At 50.2% G+C, this 19,274-nt stretch overlaps 1 protein-coding gene across 4 annotated transcripts in view; it reads left to right on the top strand.

The window, feature by feature from the left end:
- Positions 1-19,274, top strand: part of PIGG (phosphatidylinositol glycan anchor biosynthesis class G (EMM blood group)) — a 28,592-nt gene that overhangs the window by 6,412 nt on the left and 2,906 nt on the right. For 3 of the 4 annotated variants that reach the window (XM_031439619.2, XM_031439616.2, XM_064489169.1), the window contains exons 3-11: positions 430-639; positions 1,907-2,095; positions 2,892-3,033; positions 5,643-5,855; positions 7,592-7,809; positions 8,171-8,452; positions 9,815-10,272; positions 12,526-12,717; positions 16,996-17,305. In XM_031439619.2, the coding sequence (XP_031295479.1) occupies positions 430-639; positions 1,907-2,095; positions 2,892-3,033; positions 5,643-5,855; positions 7,592-7,809; positions 8,171-8,452; positions 9,815-10,272; positions 12,526-12,717; positions 16,996-17,305 (2,214 nt within the window). Of the gene's footprint in view, positions 1-429; positions 640-1,851; positions 2,096-2,891; positions 3,034-5,642; positions 5,856-7,591; positions 7,810-8,170; positions 8,453-9,814; positions 10,273-12,525; positions 12,718-16,995; positions 17,306-19,274 lie in introns of those variants that run through there. The other variant, XM_031439625.2, reaches the window with a different exon arrangement.

Below are 19,274 nucleotides of genomic sequence, written 5' to 3'. Positions count from 1 at the left end.
CCTGAGTGTGTGAGAAGCTGTTCTCTCTTGGGGTGGACACTGGAATCACCGGCCTTCAGGGTTAGTGCATGGAGTTTGCTTGTCACATGGAGCAGACCTGACAGTGGGTCTGTGTTTTTAGTGCACACGCTCAGCCGTCTGCTCCAGCTCCTACCATCCAGAGCTGCTTTTGTGGCCGCCACATCGTCTGGCTGCCCCGCGGCCTCCTCTATATCCTCTTGTCAGCTAAAGTATGGTCACTTCTCCACTGTTGAGTTTTCTGGTTTTGCCCAGTATCTGTAGCTTCTCCCTCTTTGTCCTAACACTGACCCAGCTTTGGGTCCTGGGGTTGCTCCAGCCCTGTGCTCGCCTCATTCGTGAAACCATCTTTGGCACCTGTTCCCACTCTGCACTTGATTACGGGGTCTGATTCCTGAATGTCTCCTGCAGGCCTTGATGACAGGGAGCCTCCCTGGCTTCATCGATGTCGTCAGGAACCTCAATTCTCCCACACTGCTGGAAGACAGCGTGATCTCACGGGCAAGAGCAGCTGGGAAAAGAATCGTCTTTTATGGAGATGAAACATGGGTGAAATTATTTCCAAAGCATTTTGTGGAATATGATGGAACAACCTCATTTTTTGTATCAGATTATACAGAGGTCAGTTTTTAAGAAAAGTATGTCCTATGAGACGGAGCCTGGTGCCCTCTTACTTAGTGAGAGGCAACATTGTTCTGTATGTGGCTTCTATTAGTATGTTGGGAACAGTATGGAGGAATTGGAACAACCGTTCCTTCCCGTAACCAGCTACAAGCAAGGAACGTAAATCCTGACGCAGGTGCGAGCGTAGTGCTCTGAGCCGGAGCCGAGGCCAGCTGCTCACCTGCTGCTCACAAGTGCCGAGGTTGGGGAGGCCTCCTGGGAGGAACTGCTCAATCTGAGCTTTGACAGTTGAGTGGGGCCTTTGCCAGTGGACAGAATGGGGTGGCAGCATCTGTACGAGGCAGAGCCCGAGGACCCCATGGTCTGTCTGGGATCCTCCTCACTGTGCGGTGGCAAGAGGGCAGAAGTGAGTTGGGTGGAGCTGGTCCTGAGAGGTGGCAGCCCTGTGCTGGGCATGCAGCCTCCAACAAGGAAAAAAGAAGCGTGATTCGACCTGCAGTGAGAAAGTTGGCCCAGGGGCGGAGGGAGGCCCACAGGGCAGAGGCACCCACACACCTGGGCTGGCGTTGGGTGGATGCCTCGCACCACCCTTGCCTGCTTGCTGGGCCTGGGGGAACATCTGCAGTCCTGCCACACCAGGCCGAGCAGTGTGAACACAGCAGTTACTGCCCATCCTGTGTGTACACTCTGAAGTTCTTCTCTCTGTAGTAGGTTTTTCATGGGGAGGGAGGGGCCGGCTGAAGAGTTAGGCCGACGGGGCTGAAGCTCTGTCGGGGGCTGTGACTGCGAGTCACCGAGGGCTGCGTCCCTTCTTCGGAACAGCCTTGTAGGCACACGAGATGCCCTCAGCTGCTGCTGCTCCTCTCCTGCACTCTGGGTGCTGCCCTGTCTTAGCTCACTGCCCTTAGTAGCCTCAGCAACTTGGCACCTGTTGAACTTGGTCACTGGTTACTTCCGCTTAAGCTCCGGTAGTGACCTCACGGAACTGTTTTGTCAGAACAGCCCATGTTCATTTGAATTGTAATTTGTCCTATCTACAGCTTAGAGACATTAAAAACAGTATTAGTGAAAGCTTAATCTAATGCAAACATTTTTAAAGACAGTTTTTACTTGGGGGTTTCTTTTTTATGCCTTTTCAAACTCCCATGAGTCCGGTTACCTAACATAAACCCCTCATTTTTATAACAACCACATCCCTTTCCCTTGAAGGGTGAACTCAGGGGACTTCAGGGAGCTCTTCATGTGTACGTTTTCCCCTATCAAGGTGGATGATAATGTTACAAGGCATTTGGATAAAGTATTAAAAAGGCGGGACTGGGACATGTTAATCCTCCACTACCTCGGGCTGGACCACATCGGCCACATTTCTGGGCCCAGCAGCCCGCTGATCGGGCACAAGCTCAGCGAGATGGACGGCGTCCTGATGAAGGTCCACACCTCGCTGCTGTCCGAGGTGAGGTGCGCTGAGTGGGCTCGGGTGTCAGGGCGCCAGTATTTCCTAGAGGAAGTAAAGCTCCTAACATGAAGTCGGGTGACCTTGCGTGAACCTCACCCCCACCGGCACTCAGGCAGCCCTCACCTACGAGCACGTGCCCTGTGCTGACACCATCTCCCCGCAGCCCTGTGGAATAGCAGCTCTTACCTCTCCCTGTTCATCACAGATGTTTCCTGAGTGCCTCCTCTGCCACCGTCCCTCTCTGGGCACAGAATCTGAGAGAAAAGCCATAATTTAAAATGGTGTGTTCAGAGCAGTGGTCCTTGAGGATGTGTGAGTTGTGAGCAGAGATTGAAGGGGGTGGTAGGGCCAAGGCGCCACCTGTGCAGGTGTGTTCCAGGCTGAGAAGCAGTGATGGAAGCCAGAGCCTGCAGGCAAATCCAGGGGCAGCCGCGGCCGCTGCTGGGCCCCAGGGGTGGCTCTGTTTGACAGACAAGGGGGCGGGGGCCCCGGCTCCTACAGCTTGGAGTCACAGAGACAGAAACCAAACCCAGATCCTCTGCCCTGAGAGGCTGAACACACAGCCCTTCTGTGCTCTGACCTCCACATGATTCCATCTGTTTTGTTTATGATTCACTTGACTTTGACCCTTGATCTGGCAATGAGCTCCTAGGTTAAAAAAAAGGAAAACCAACTCACTTAGAAAGAGCTACAATTTATAAAATAAAACTAAAATCTGAAGTTGTTTTCTTAACAAGATGGTATGTCTTCCTCGGTCTGGGTACACTGGAAATACTTTTCCTTTACCTCACAGGAGAGAGAGACTTTGGTACCCAATCTGCTGGTTCTTTGTGCGGACCACGGCATGGCTGAAACAGGGGGTCATGGGGCCTCTTCCCCGGAGGAAGTGAACACCCCTCTGGTCCTAATCAGCTCTGCATTTGGAAGGAAACATGGTGAGACTCTGGGGATGTTTAACTCTAAAATTGTATTTTCTCCGTTTTCTATAGTCTGATTTTTTTTTAATTTAAATAAATTTGTTTTGTTTTGTTTTACCACTTGATTTTAGTTTTATTTTTTTCAATTAATTTTTTTTAGGATTCTTTATTTATTTTGTGTGTATATATATATATATTTTTTTGAAGTGCAATCAGTTTACAGTGTTGTGTCAATTTCTGGTATATGGCGCCATGCTTCAGTTATACATGAACATACATATATTCATTTTCATGCTCTTTTTCACCATAAGTTATTACAAGATATTGAATATAGTTTCCTGTGCTCTACAGTGTAAACTTGCTGTTCATCTATTCTATATATATCAGTTAGTATCTGCAAATCTCTAACTCTCATTTTATCCCCTCCCACCCTCTCCCCCTCGGCAACTGTAAGTTTGTTCTCTGTGTCTGAGAGTCAGCTTCTGGTTTGCAAGTAAGTTCGTTTGTCTTTTTTTTAGATTCCACGTACAAGTGATATCATATGGTACTTTTCTTTCTCTTTCTGGCTTAATTCACTTAGAATAACAATCTCCAGGTCCATCCATGCTGCTGCAAATGGCATTATTTTTTATGGCAGAGTACTATTCCACTGTATAAATATACCAAATCTTCTTTATTCAGTCATCTGTCGATGGACATTTAGGTTGTTTCCATGTCTTGGCTATTGTAAATAGGGCATGTGTGTTTTCGAATTAGAGTTTCCTCCAGATGTATGCCCAGGAGTGGAATTGCTGGATCACATGATAAGTGTATTTTTAGTCTTTTGAGGAATCTCCATACTGTTTTCCACAGTGGCTGCACCAAACTGCATTCCCACCAACAGTGTCGGAGGGTTTCCTTTTCTCCACACCCTCTCCAGCATTTATCGTTTGTGGACTTTTAAATGATGGCCGTTCTGACTGGTGTGAGGTGACAGCTCATTGTAGTTTTGATTTGCATTTCTCTGATAATTAGCGATGTTGAGCATTTTTTCATGTGCCTGTTGGCCATTTGTCTGTCTTCATTGGAGAAATGCTTGTTTAGGTCTTCTGCCCATTTTTGGATGGGGTTGTTTGGTTTTTTTCTTATTAAGTTGTATGAGCTGATTTTAGTTTTAAAAACAACCTTTTTGGAAGCGGTTTAAGTTTGAAAACCCTGAGCGGTGTGAGGATGAAAACTAACAGCGTGAGGGTCGGTCAAGGTTTGGACTTTACATTTCTTGCCCTGATTCTTCAAATACAAATATTCTTTTCAGGAATTTTCTGGTGTGAATGTCACGGCCTAGGTGTCTGGAACTGTTAATAAGAAGTGCTGGCAGCTTAGAGACTTCAGAACTGCGTGTGCAAACTGAGAGAAACATAAAAAATTAAACTTTTAAATAGTGTCCATTATTTGAACGTATATACTGAATAGCAGTGTCAGCAAGTCACAGGACCAGCTCGAGGGCCTGCCAGTGGCTCTCTGGCTCAGATTCACCAGCCCTTTGCACTTGGCTGGCCGTCTGGCTCCCCACCCTTGATCCGGGCCTCACGAGTGTTCCCACGCTGGACGCTGGCTCCCTCCCTCATGACCCCTCAGTTCCAGTGGGCAGGCTGACCCCCCACCCTGGGGCCTCCCATTTGTCCGGTTTCCCTCTGACCTCTCCCTTGGCCGTGTCGTCTCTGTGGGCTTAGTGCCCTCGCCTCTTTTTCTGGGCGGCCTCTTTCACTCTGCGTTCACTCCTCACTCCAGTGGACCTCGTCTACTTCCATGAGAGGGGCACAGCTGTCACATCTGTCCCTCCAGCTGTCTCCTCTTTCCTCTGTCTAGACTGTCTGCCCAGCTGCCTGCTGACGCACCTGTGTGGCCCTCCCACGCCTGGAGTGCATGGGACAACTGCACCTCTGCTCTGCCCCCCACTCCCCGTTCTTTAGGGTAGAAGCCTGGTGTCCTCCTTTGCTCCTTCCACACGCTGGACCAGCCCCATCTCCCATACATACCACCTTTCAGTAGCTGAACCTCACATACAGTAAAACTCCTACGTGAGGCTCCCTGCCTACCTCATTGCTTTGTCCTGAGCTGCATTCCCCATTACTCACCGTATCCGGGCCTCCCACAGGTCCTCCAGGTGACAAGCTTTTCCTCACGTGGCCTGACCCCGTCATCCACAGCCCCTCAGCCTGTTCTCACATTTGTCCTTGGTCTCACCCATCAGCTTCTCTGGGGGGCTGTGTGCATGCTCTGAATCCAGAGGGACAGCGGGGTTGACTTGACCTCTCCAAAGTGAATGTGCCTCTGCATCCACTGGGCTCCCTCTACCTCAGTGTCTACCCCACACTCCAAAACTCACACGTTACAGAGTTCCTCGTGCTAGTATCCCTCCCTTGTACGTGTGCTACTCTGGGGAAGGCACCAGGCTCCGCGTACAGTGAGTGTTGTGTAAATTTATTGACATAGAAGACAACGAGGTGATTTCTGTCTGAATCTACACGGAACAGTTTGTAGAGATGGGTGATTTGATTTACACTGCTGTAGAAGGTCAGATTCAGGAGTGACTACCATCATACACACCCTCGAGCCTGTCACTTAAACTGTCTCCTTTCTTCTAGGTGACATCAGACACCCAAAGCGTGTCCAGCAGACTGACTTAGCTGCAACCCTGTCCATAGGGCTTGGTCTGCCGATTCCAGAGAACAGCGTGGGCAGTCTCCTGTTCCCAGTTGTAGAAGGAAAACCAATGAGAGAACAACTGAGATTTTTACATTTAAATACAGTACAGCTTAGCAAGTTGTTGCAAGAGAATGTACCATCTTATAAGAAAGGTGAGCCAGTTAACAGTTGCTGACACCTGTTGCACTGTGTTTCCGCGTGCCTGGCGTTGTCCTGGTGTGTCCGTGGTGGGGCTTCAGCAGTCAGGCTGTGTGTTCTGTTTGATCAGAGCCCTGACTGTCGCCACTAGTGGTGCCTGCAGATGTACTTGTCTAAAGCTGATTGTTTCATACATTTACTCATTCAGCAAATGTTGAGTTTTTTCAGTGTCCTGTTTGGCCAGGGACTGTGGAAAGCACTCGAGACTGTGGAAACACAGCACGAGAGCTCTGCCCTCACAGAGCCAGTCGTCCGGAGGGAGGACAGAAAGAGAGGGGGCAGTAAGTGTTGGACAGTGACGGTGCCTTAGGAAAAGGCTGAAGCTGGAAGAGGGGTGCAGGCGGTGAGGGCCGTAGGGGTAGTCTGGCTTGGGAGCCTGGCAGGGGCATCGTGGCAGGCGCAAGGTCTAGTGTTGGGGACCTGCCGGCACATTCATGGAGTGACCGGGGGCCGCAGTGTCTGGAGCAGAGTGAACTGGGGGCAGGCAGAAGGACCTGAGGCCTGAGGGTGGAAGGTTTCTTACTTCCATTCTAAGTTCAGTGGGAGCTGCTACAGGGTTTCGCGCAGAGCCTGAAGTGTTGCCCTTGCATCTGCAGAGACTCTTTCAGGTGCCCGTGTGCCTTCAGAGACAGATGAGGGAGGGCGGGCCCAGGTGGTGGAATCTGGGACAGATGGTTGAATTCTCAATTCATTTTGAAGGCAGCGCAAACAGGATTTGCTGATGCGCTGGGTATCAGGTGCATGCAAACCAGAGGTGTAAGGAACAACTTGGGGTTCTCAGCTGAGCAGTGAAAGGATGCAGTGGCCATGATCTAGGGAGAGAAGGCTGTAGGAAGGACATGTTTGCAAGGCTGTGTGTGTGTGTGTGTGTGTGTGTGTGTGTGTGTGTTTGTGTGTGTGTGTGTTTCGCGGGTGGGGGGCAGGCTTGTTGAGGAAGCCAAGTAAAGAAAGAATGTCAAGAAGGAGGGTGTGAGGATGTGTTGAATGCTGCTCAAGGTAAAGTGAAATGAGGAACTGAGAACTGACCCATCCGACAGTTGAGGATCTCAGCGGCTGTGTGAGGAGGGGTTGGTTCACTGCTGTCCCGAAGAGGGAGCCAGCGGCTGCCGGGGCTGGGCTCTGTCCACAAGCTGTGGCCAGCCCTGAAGTGAAGACTTAGCTCAGCGTTGGGGTAGGAGGGGCTTCCCAGGAGAGACTGTGAGGAAGGGACACAGTGGAAAAAGGGAGCTGGTGGGGGTGGGGGTGGCCTGCCCCCCTCGGAAAAGTGGATGCAGTGGAGGAGGCTTCAGGCCACTCCTACCCAGTCCGTGCTCAGTGCCTGAGGGTTGGAAAGATTTTGTAAAACCAAGGGCCTCTTAGTGCAGTGCCTTTCTGGGTTATTTTAACATTGCACCTTGAGGAAGCAAGTGGAGAGAGAAGGGGAGAGGGGTAAGCAGGAGGCAGAGGAAGACAGGGCCAAGTTGCGGGGTGTTGTGCGTGGCCGTGTGCCGAGGCCGTGGAAGGAGCTGGCGTCAGAGCCTAGGCCAGCATCGCTAGATGTTGCGGTTTTACTGACGGTGTCGCTGACCACCCCTCCCCAAGGGGCAGTCAGGTGTCAGGCTTTACCACAAGCCGCAAGTAACTGAATGCTGTGAAATGAACGTGGGTGGCGTGTCTGTGATCTGTGTAAGTCGCCTTCTCTTCTTGTCAGACCCTGGATTCGAGCAGTTTAAAGTATCAGAGAGGCTGCATGGGAACTGGATCAGGCTGTACTTGGAGGAGAGCTCCTCAGAAGTCCTTTTCAACCTGGGAAGCAAGCTGCGCAGGCAGTACTTGGATGCCCTGAGGACCCTGAGCCTGTCCCTGAGCAGACAGATGGCCCAGTACGATGTCTACTCCATGGTGGTGGGGACTGTCGTGGTTCTGGAGGTACGGTCCTCGTGTGGAGTGGGGGCTCGGCTGGCAGGCCAATTGTATAACAGCCAGGATTCTGTAGTTTGAAGGATATGCAGCATCAGTGTTTCTGAAAAGGGAGAAGTGAGTGTCTCTGCTTGTTAGACTTTCGTGGGGCGTCCTGACACCCCAGTGTCGTCAGGTGTCCCAGGGCCCTGCTCCACACCACTCGGTGCCCCTTCCTGGCAGTTCATGACAAATACTATGTGTTGGGTTTCTGCTTTCTTTTCAGTTTCTGCCATTTGAACGATGACACAGGGTCAAGAGATGGGCTGCTTCTACGCAGGCTTCTCCACACCCAGCAGCCGTTGACACTGCTGTTGTGTTCCTGTTCCAGGTTCTCACCCTGCTCCTGCTCAGCGTCCCACAAGCGCTGAGCAGCAAGGCTGAGCTGGACGTCCCTCTCTTGTCGCCTGTGTTTTCGCTGCTCTTTTACCTGGTACTCCTGGTTCTCTCGGCCCTGCATGTCATCGTGTGCACCTCTGCTGGCAGTCGGTGCTACCTGTGCAGCCTCTCGTGGCCGGCAGCCGGTGGAGTGATGGTGCTGATCTCCACGCTGCTCTGTGCAGTCGCATCTGCTCTCGCCAAGACGCTCGCCCGTGGGAAGCTTCTGAGTCAGGTAGGGCTGGGCCCCGCAGACACAGCGGTGTCTTTTTGGGTAGGCCTTTTCAGGTTATTTCAGCTGATCAGACGTTGGTTGAACCCCTGGTGTGGACCAGGCACAGTGCTGGTGGGAGCCGAGGAGAGGGGCACGCCCTTCCTAGAAGCCAACAGGATGTGCTCACAGCAGCAGGTCTCCCGGGCCCCTGAGCACCCTGACTTCAGTCTCTCAGACCTGTGTTGTCGGGTCTCATGCTTCCGTCCGAGTTGAAGAGACAAGTCCCCTGACTGTACCCAGGGACCGCACATAGCTGCTGGGCCGCTGACTGATGGGGAAGTGCTTGAATCAGAGGCTGCATTTGAGCGCAGCCAAGGGAAGGACGTTACCGGGAGGAAGGCGTCAACCCCTTAACACTCCAAGGAGGTCAAAAGGAGTCTCGGACCCTATCCTCATTCTGCTTCATAAATGCAGTTTGCTTTCCAAGACTGGCACTTTGCTTTAGAATCCTTACAGCCTTCAGCCTCTGACACCTTCCTGCATCAGCTGGTTGTGGTGGCAGGGCGGCAAGGAGGAGATGGGCAGTCCTTTCAGGCCACAGCGCCCAGGGCCCAGGGGACCCAGTGCAGGGACTCGTCACAGGGGCCGCAGATACCCCCGGCCCACATGCCCATGGCTGAGCAGCTGGTGTGTTGTCGTTCACGACACCTCTCTCCCTGCTCACACGTGGGGCTCTCGGGGCCTGACGAGGTTCACAGCACCTCTCCATTGTGTACTAGCTGCACGCAATTAGTAGAATGAATGTTGAGTAGTTACCAATGACATCGTCAAGTCCTCATCTTCACCTTTAAATGCCTTAAGTTAGTATATTTAAGGAATAGCCCTGTGATGCCAACCTTGTCATTTCAATAAAATTGACTGTTGTAGTGGGAACTCCCTGGATTTCGGGAAAATTCATGGAGAAATTAGATGTCTGGTTTGGTGGAATATGTCCTTGGGGTTCTCTGAGTTCAAGTAGCAGGAACTGACTCTGAGAAGGTGAGGACGAGGGCCTGGAAGGATGGGTCCCGGAGCTGGTGGGTGAGCCATCTGACCCAGGCCCTGTCGAGACGATGTGGGTCCAGACATCTTCAGTCTCGCTGTCACTCAGCTTAGGACTTGCAGTCCAGGGTGAGGCCTGCCCTACTGTCCCCATGACCTCCCTGCAGCACCCCAGGCAGATGGGCTGTTCCACCGAGCAGGGTGGGTTGGGTCCTGTGTGGGTCCTGTGTTGGGTCCTGTCACAACAGGCTGTGTTCTGTGAGCAAAAGCTTGTGGTACCTGCAACAGGACAGGTGCACTTCTCAGACCTTCCCCTTACACAGCACGTTTTCCTTTTTGCAGACTCCAGCTCATCCCATCTCACGGTGGTCGGAGTTAGACCTTCTTATCTTGTTAGGGACTGTGGGCCACGTCTTGAGTCTGGGTGCGAGCAGCTTCGTCGAAGAGGAGCACCAGACCTGGTACTTCCTTATTAACACCCTGTGTCTAGCCCTGTGTCATGAAGTCTACAGGAGCTGCTTTCTGGGGGACGACTGTGGGCCTCAGCACTGCTTACACGCAGAAGAGGAACCTGAAGGGGCCACGCCAGCCCTGCAGGCCAAGAGAGCTGGCTGCAACGTGCTAGAGCTCGACGCGGTGTCCAAGGGCCCCTCTTCTGTGGAGGTGCCCAGAGGCTGTGAGAGGTGGATGGTGCTGGCAAGCCCGTGGCTGGTACTTACCTGCTGCCGGCTGCTGCGGTCTCTGAACCAGACGGGTGTGCAGTGGGCCCACCGGCCTGACCTGGGGCACTGGCTCACCAGGTGAGAGCAGAGCATGGCCTCGGGCCAGACCTTCCATAGCCGACTGGCCATATACAGTGTCTCCTTTTTCAAATTGTAGGCCTAGTTTTTATATTCAGGATAGGCATGGTATTTGGGACCTGAAGAAATAGAAAAATGACCATGAATTCATGTTGAAAGGTGAATTTATTTGAGGCTGCCCTAACATGTTTGGTTTTTTTTAGTGCTAAAATCACTGTAACTGTTCATGTTTGAAAACCTGAAAGTTTGAAATGGTAATTGCAGCAAGGGTGTAGTTTGTCCCCACTGCCTTGTCCCAAATGGTGCAAGTCTGGGGTGACAGGCTGGCAAGGCACGTGTGTCCACCCCCCTTTTCTCTCCCCAGCCCCGGAAAGGGCAGCTATGTTGGTTGGAGCCAGTGGGTGAGCCTTCAGCCCTGCAAAGCCTCTCGAACGGCTGGAAAGCCCAGTAGAAAGCACAGCAGATAGAGAGGAGTAAAGCAATGAGAGGAAACTAGGGCAGAAAAGACCGAGACTTTGGCTAACTCACGCATTTTAACAGTCAGCGAAGGCTTAGAAAGCCCAAGTAAGGGGAGAACAGCAAAATGAAAAAGTGTTTCCGAGAGAGACAAACGAAGGTCACTGTCTGGTTGCTGTGAAGAACTTCTGTAAAAATTACCAACAGGAAGGGGGCTCAGGAGAATAACACACATTCCTAGAGAAGGAAGTGCCAAAGGAAAGAGAAGGAAAATGCTCAGTTCTGCTAGAAATTAGGGAACTTCAACTAAATAACAGCACGCAATTTCATAACTAATGAGGTACAGAAACCAAAGGAAGGGATAAAGTCTCGGTGAGCACTGGAGGGTCCTAGGACCACACGCTGGCACAGCCTTTTTGGAAGATACCTGGAATTGTACCTCAAAGGCTGTAAAATTATTTTTCCTCTGGCTAAATAATTCCTGTGGTGAATTTCTCCCCAGTATTAACTGTATTAGCAAACCCTTGGCAACCACAGTGACCACAGGTAGCATTTTTGGGCGCCTGCTGTGTGCCCGCTCATTTCCTTTTCACAGCAGCCCTGAAGAGAGGATGATGGCCCATCCCTACTTAGGGTGAGGAGGCAGAGGGGAGTTAGGGCATCACCAAGAGTGAGAGGCCTTGCTGGGTGTCATGGCCAGAGCATGTGAGGGTGAGAGCGCTGAGGCGGCACAGGGACCACACTTCTTATTCTCCTGGGAAACTGACACACCACAGGAGGATCTGCTGATTTCCATCCCTAGATGCACTAAGGTGCATGCAGTGGTGCCCCCACAAGCCTTGCCCCCTCTCCAGGTCCGCATCTCGGTCTGGATCCCCTTCCAGCACACTGGACCCCAGCCCTTCCCACCAGTTTGTGAAGAGGCTGCAGTGTTCTCCACAGCAGAGCCTCCGTGAGATCCCCAAAGTCGCCTTCTCTGTTGTCATTTGTGACAGTTAGCAATCTGGGATTTGCATAAAGTGTACAGTTTACAGAGCAACAAGAAGTGGACCCAGCAGTGCCAGGCCCCAGTGTGGCCCCCATCCTCATCTGCCATCCTCAGGACTCATGTCCTGACACTGGCTACACCTTTCCTCTGCGTCTTCCCACACAGTTTTTCCTATCAGTGTGTACCCCTTGGCAGACTGTTGAGTGTTTGGGCTTTGTGAGTAGGGCTGCAGTGAATAAAACAGAAAAGACCATGCCTCCACAGTGAGGCGCCCCCGAGGTAGCAGGGGTGGTGGGCAAGGCTAGGTAGAGAGAGGGGACTGGCCTGCCCTGGACAGCTGTGTGCCCCACTGCCCCCCCAAAGTCTCCCGCCTGGGAGGGGGCATAACACTTATGTGAGACCATCTGCGTTACGAGTGACTGGAAGAGGTTGGCAGCAGGGTGTGTGTGTCTCCCATGAGCAGGGTGAGCTGCCCAGAGCCTCTTCACCTGTCTTTGGGGAAAGTGGGGCTGCCCCAGAGAGGGCACCGGAGAGACAGCGGACACAGTTTTAAAGATGTCACCACGCTGGCCGGTGCAGAGCTGATGATGGCTGACACTTGAGAGCAAGCAGTGGAAGTGCAGGGGAATAGCCCTTTATTTGTTCCATTGGAAGAACTTGTTTGAATTTAAATAACCAACAGGTTCCTTTTTCACTTTTTAGGAAGATCAGCTCTTTTTAGCACAGTTCTTAGAAGGCACTTGGTGTAGATCCGTAACATCACTAGCCATAGTCGTTAGTAATTTGGGGCATTCTCCATTTCTTTTCAGCTCTGATCATAAAGCTGAGCTCTCTGTTCTGGCTGCACTTTCCCTCATCATGATTTTTGTGTTGGTTCAGAGGAGGTGCTCCCCTGCATCAAAAGTGGCCATGGCGTTTGGCCTGCTGGGCGTCTACTGCTACCGGGCAGCCATTGGAAATGTACTGTTCCCATGGCAACAAGACAACAAAGACATTTCAAAGTAAGTGTACTGGCAGATGTGAGCATTTGTCTTTAGATCTGGTCTAGCGTTTTATGTACTAAAAACTGCCGTTGCAGTCTTGAGAGCACTAGAGTTTAGTTTGCGTGAATTGTGATCTTGTCAGCAGTTACTATCTGACAACACCTCAGTGAACCAATTCTGTTAGCCGCCTTTTTTTGGTAGAAGACAGAGAAATAACTTAGGAGTAAGGTCACTGAGGTTTATGTTTTAAATAAGGAATTCTTTAAAATATAAAGAATTTAAAGGATTCAGTTTTGCTCCATCAAGAAGTAGCAAGTAATGAGGATAATAAGGACCGGATGCCTCCTAGCTGTTGAGGGTGAAGCATGCCGGAAAACAGCTTTCCCAGGGTTTATGGTGAGTCCTGTAGGCAGGGGGCGGCTCGTGCTGACTGAATCAGGAATACCACTTTTTGCACTTTCTGCCTAAGTGGCCGCTTCTCTGTTTTTAATGGTGATGTGGGTTGGTGCAAGCAGAGGCCGTTCTGGAGGGCTGTTCATCAAATATGTTAAGAACCTTGAGTTTCTCCAACCCTCTGACTCAGGTATGCTTTTATAGAATTTATGTCAAAAATACAACTAGAGGAGAGGCCAGACATGGGGATACAGGCGTGTTCTCTGAAGCGCTATTTACAGTTGCGCATAACAAAAAACACGTAAGTGGCCGACGGTGGTGGTTTCAGGTTACATTTAAGTCTTTAGTCCTTTTTGAATTTATTTCTGTGCGTGGTTTGATTCTTCTGCATGTAGCTGTCCAGTTTTCCCAACACCATTTATTGAATAGGCTGTTTCTCCCCATTTTATTTGTTGTTCCTTTGTTGTAGTTTAACTGACCATGTAAGTGTGGGTTCATCTGAACTCTTCATTCTGTTCCATGAAGGGGTGTGTGTGTGTGTTTTGATTACTGCAGCTTTGTCTTATGGTTTAAAGTCAGGGAGTGTGATTCCTCCAGCTTTGTTCCTCTTTCTTTGATTGTTTTAGCTAATTGGGGTCTTTTGTGTTTCCCTACAAATTTTGAGATTGTTTGTTCTAGTTCCTTGAAAAATGCCATTGGTAATTTGATAGGGATTGCAGTAAGTCTGTAGATTGCCTTGGGTAGTGTGGTCATTTTAACAATATTGATTCTTCCGATTCATGAAGAGGGTGTGTCTTTCCATCTGTGTGTGTTGTCTCCAGTTTCTTCCATTGTGGCATCGTTTCCTAGTACAGGCCTTTCACCTCCTTGGTTACACTTATTCCTAGGTATTTTGTTCGTTTGGAGGTACTTGTCAGTGGGATTGTTTTCTTCATTTCTCTTTATGCTAGTTTGTTGTTAGTGTATAGAAATGCAGCCAATTTCTGTATATTAATTTTGTATCCTGTAACTTTACTGAATTCATTGATGAGCTCTAGTAGTTTTATGGCGGTGTCTTTAAGATTCTCTACGTATGGTATTATGGAATCTGCAAACACTGACAGTTTTACTTCTTCCTTTCTAATTTGGTTTCCACCCCCCCCCCCTTTTTTTTTCTTATCTGTTTGTTGTGACTCGAACTTACAATACTATGTTGAATAAAAGTGGTGACAGTGGGCATCCTTGTTTTGTTTCTGATCTTAGGGGAATGCTTTCATCTTTTCACCATTGTGTGTGATATTAGCTGTGGGATTACCATATGTGGCCTTTATTACGTTGAGGTATGTTTCCTCTGTGCCCACTTTCTGGAGAGTTTTTATCATAAATGAATGTTGAATTTTGTCAAGTGCATTTTCTGGGTCTACTGAGATGATCATGTGATTTTCATTTTTCAGTTTGTTAACGTGGCGTATCACTTTGATTTGTGGATATTGAACCATCCTTGCTTTCCTGGGATAAATCCCACTTCATCACAGTGTATGATCCTCTTAATGTATCGCTGAATTTGGTTTGCTAATATTTTATTGTAGGTTTTGCATCAATGTTCATCAGTGATATTGGCCTATACATTTTTTCTTTGTTTTTTATTTTATTATTTAAAAAAATTGTTTTGTATTGAAGTATACTCAGTTTACACTGTTGTGTCAATTTCTGGTGTAGCCTATAATTTTTTGTGTGATATCTTTGTCTAGTTTTGGTATGAGGGTGATAGTAGCCTTGTACAATGAGTTTGGAAGCATTCCTTCCTGTGCAATTTTCTGGAATAGTTTCAGAAGGATAGGTGTTAACTCTTCTCTGAATGTTTGGTATTGCTTTTCTAGAGAGAAAGAAAAGCAGGTGTCATCTGTGGAAGGGTCAGAGTGAGTTCTGAGGGCTATGATCAAGTCATATGGGTGGCCGAGGGGCACAAGGGCCTCACCTGGAAACAGGACGTGTCAACTGGTGTAGGGAGTCAGGGTGATACTGAGAGCCTGGCTGAGGTGACAGCAGAGTGGCAGGACTTCACCTGAGGCAGGGAGGTCAGGTAGGGAGAGTGTGGTGGGGAGACATCTTGAAGGCTGTTCACTTCAGAGTCTGAGGCTCTGGACAGATGTCAAGGCTAGATGTCAGTGTGAGGGGGTTCAATATGGGGTGTTTGTTTAAATCTCAGAGTGTGGTATATGAGTAAATTCCTCTTTTCTCTCAGGTAGACACACCTAATTTCAGTGTCTCTCACTTACCTTTCGTGGATACAACGGCTTGTACCTCATTGGTGTCCAGAACGTAGGCAGTGCCCCGCTTCCCTAACCTGCACTGCTTGTTCTCACCCTCTTGTGAGATACTTCCATTCTAGGTTGAGCCTGGATCCAAGTCCATTCCAATTCTAGAACCATTCTGTTTCTAGATCCTCCCTGGTTCTGGATCTTCCCTGGTTCTAGATCGCCTGAAAGCTGCTTCTCTCCTGGCAGCCCCAGCTGCTGCTGTCCATGTGTGCTCTAGAGCCCTTTACGCTTAACTCTTGAGCTTCTTCTCCACCCTGAAGCCCGAGCCTGGCTTGAGGGGAGGCCCCGATTGGCAGCTCTCCATGTGCAGGCACAGCCAGCTGGCTGGGCCAGGAGGTGGGCCTGCTGAAGGCGAGGGGGACGCACGCTCTCCTGCTCTCCATCCACCCCACCCTGGCCCTTCCTCCATAGAAAGCCCAGCCTCCTTCCTCTTTGGAACTTCTCCCATTGCTTGGACCTTTGCTGGCTCCTCCTTCTGTAACCCCTGTGGGCCGTCCTTAGCACTCAGCACATCATGTCAGTCTCTGGTGTTCCCACACTGCCAGGCACATGAGAGAGTGTGTCCCACTGTTTACATTAAACTGACCATATTGAAAAAGGAATTTTTTAAAAATGCATAAACCGTTTCCTAAGAAAATCTGATACAGGAAAATTCAGTTTTTGATACAGATACATTATTAGGGTGCTTATTTCATTTAAAATTTTATTTAGTTAGTATTACTTTTTTTGTATTACTTTAAATGATCAGCTTTTCTAGTATGTATAGAATGTTTGAGTTATGAAATTTATTTAAACATGTTTTAGGAATGTATGTGTTTCATAAGACAAAATTCTTTGGTATGGGTCATAAATTGTATCCTCTACAGATGGGTGTAAATGAAGTGCTAACATACTTAATTCATACTAACATTTCACATTTACTCTGTGCCAGACACTTTACATTTGTTCTCTTGTTTAATTCCCAGGATAGCCTTGTGAGGTGTAGGTACCATTTCTCTTCATTTTATGAGTAACAAAGCTGAGCATCAGAAGTTGTAATTAACTCACCCCCAGCAACAGAGTCAGCAAGGGGCAGAGCCCAGACCACCCTGGCCCTGCCTTCCTCCAGACCCCACAGTTTGGACTGCACCTCTGTATGTGTGTATCCGTATACACATGCGAGTACTTAACTTCAGTCTGCTTGGTTGTGAACATGCTTGGTTGTATCTTGGCATTTATGGAAGTTCCTCACAGAGCTGGACCCTATCCTGCTGCAACAGTTTTTCAAATTAACTGTGTGAAGCAGGTGGACAGGGTTTTTGTCTCCGGTCTTGTACCCAGGTGATCCTTGGGCCAAATGAGCAAGATTTCCCGTAAGCCAGCTCTGTCAGAGAAGTGCGCACAGAGAGGGCCAGCCGCTCGGAGAAGGCAGGCCTGTCAGCCCCCAGCAGGGGTCTTGGGGGAGCTGATGTGCAGAGGCAGACACCCCTACGGCCAAAGAGTCCCTGGAGGGCAGGTGCTGAGGCTTGTATAGTCAGTTCAGTAGACACATGGTTTCAAGGGAAATTGTGGGTTTGAATTTTTCTAGTTGGTGCTAGTGAATCTAACTGTTTTGCTTTTTTAGGGGCATTACTGAAGCTCGTTTTGTTTATGTCTTTGTCCTTGGCATTCTGTTCACGGGCACCAAAGACTTGCTTAAATCTCAAGTCATCACCACGGACTCTGCAGCCAGGACCCTGGGCCTCTGGGAGGTGTACAGCGGCTTGGTGCTTCTGGCAGCGCTGCTCTTCCGACCACACAACCTCCCCGTCCTAGTGCTGAGCCTCCTGGTCCAGGCCATCCTGACCACATTCATCTGGAGGCCCCTGAGGCACGACGCAGCTGAGATCACCGTGATGCATTATTGGTTTGGTCAGGCATTCTTCTATTTTCAGGTAGGTGTTCGTGATCACTGCAGGTAGAAAACAACAATAACTCTTTATGTCCCTTGTCTTTAGTTTTCTTTGAGAAAATTTTACCGTAAGCTGGGAAGTTACAACGTCTGTCTAGTGAAGGAGCTGTCAGTGTGACGTGGTATATTATGCTTAAACCTCGCATATATTTCATAAGAAAAAGTACATTTACTCATTTAAGGCAGACGTCCTTGGTGACGACATGTAGTTGCTGTGCTGGGTCTGATTACACGGGCAGTCAGGGATGCACGTCATGTTTCCATGATTTATCGGAGGTGGATGATAACTGTGCTCTCGTCCTCCACCCCTGCCTGTCAGCACTGGGCACTGTTGGGTCTCCCCATTTGGTCATTAATCCCCCAGGGCCCTGTGGTTGTCACTTCTTCTCTTGAGTATTGAGGGTCCATCAGAGGCAAGTTCAAGGTACCTCCAGGGTAGACCTCAGTATGCACCTGTGTACTTGGAATGGCGCCTGGGAAGCTGGACAGAGTGTCCAGCTCCTGGCCTCGGAGGGACGCAGTTCCATCCAAGTCTTCCTGCATCACCACCCTGGTCAAGGGGCACTCATGAGGGTGGACACATGAGCTCTCTGGCCAAGGAACTTTGCAAACCTCCTGAGCGTCTGTGTCTTCCCATCTCTACAATGAAGATCTGTCTTTCCTTTGTGTCACTGGCTCCTCCCTTCTCCTCCACTGAGACCCCTGAGGCTTACCTGGTTCAGTGTGTCTCCAGCTTGGCCCAGGGCCTTTTCCTCATCTCCTCCTCCCCTGGTTTCCTGACACTCACCTCAGGTGCGTGGCTTTTCCTTCTGTTTCCTAAAGCCCAAGAGTGGGCGGGGGTGAAGTTCTAGAAGTCCGTAAGTGCAGGAGGGATCTGACCTGCCCCTGAGCCTCAGACCCCACTTTCCTTCCCTTTCACTGCAGCTGTAGCTCTCCCCTGACAGCCCACGTGCTCCTCTCTCCAGACGTGCGCTCCTGCAGCATCCAGGGTGGCAGTTCCCAGCAGAGCTGCAGGCAGGTTGTCCTGACCCTGGTGCTCAGCACCTCTGAGATAGGAGGCCTCTTGCAGGCATTTGCCGTGCCTCAGTTTCCTCGTCTGTAAAATTGGGTCATAAGCTCATAAGTAGTTCACCTTCTCCTCAGGGGCTGTGAGGGTTAGATGACCCAGCATGAGAAGCAGGAGGTAGCCCGTGCGCATAAGCTCTCAGCGCCAGCCGGCCTTGATCAGGACCCTGCCGAGAAGTCAGGGTTGGGGTCCGCGCAAACCTGGAGGGTGGCCCGCCTCCCTGGGGTCCAAGCTGCCCCTCACAGGAAGGCAGCCCCTCTGACAACCAGAGCGCCGGGACCACAAGTGCCATTCTTTGTGTGCCTCACGTGTTTTACCACTGAGAACACGGCTTTTTCTTAGCTATCAGAAGAAAGTTCGAAGGTCCCAGGCATCGCAGACGTGGGGAAATGCAGAGCATGCCCGGGGGTCCCAGAGCACCAGCTGGGAGCAGGAAGAAGACAAAGGAACCAGTGTGGACAGGGCGCCGAAGAGGCAGAGAGGGAGGAGACTGGGGGTCTGAGCACCTGTTCCGTGTGCGTCGGGGCCCCTGCATCAGTGACCACCAAGTGACATGCAGCCGAAGGAGGAGGTGGTGGGGTCTGGACTCATGTCCTGGGCCATCAGATAAAGAGTTCCAGGTCGGGAGGGCCTTCGCTGGGCCGGGACAGACATTTGTGCTGTCAGATTTGTAAATGTCATGTCTGAGGACAGGACACCAGTATCAAAGACTGGAAGTGGACCCCGCCCTTGGATTCAAACCCCCACCCTTCCTGTGCAGGACGAACTATCCTGTTCCTGGCCGGGCCTGGGCAGTGACCGCCAGGATCTTGAGTCTGACACATAAGCCAGACACCAAGCAGCCAGCCTGCCCTCCGCCACCCAGCAGCAGCGCCCACCCTCGAAT

Source organism: Camelus dromedarius, chromosome 1 (genome assembly GCF_036321535.1).
Source record: "Camelus dromedarius isolate mCamDro1 chromosome 1, mCamDro1.pat, whole genome shotgun sequence".
Lineage (NCBI taxonomy): Eukaryota > Metazoa > Chordata > Mammalia > Artiodactyla > Camelidae > Camelus > Camelus dromedarius.
This window is presented reverse-complemented; position numbering and strand designations above follow the sequence as displayed.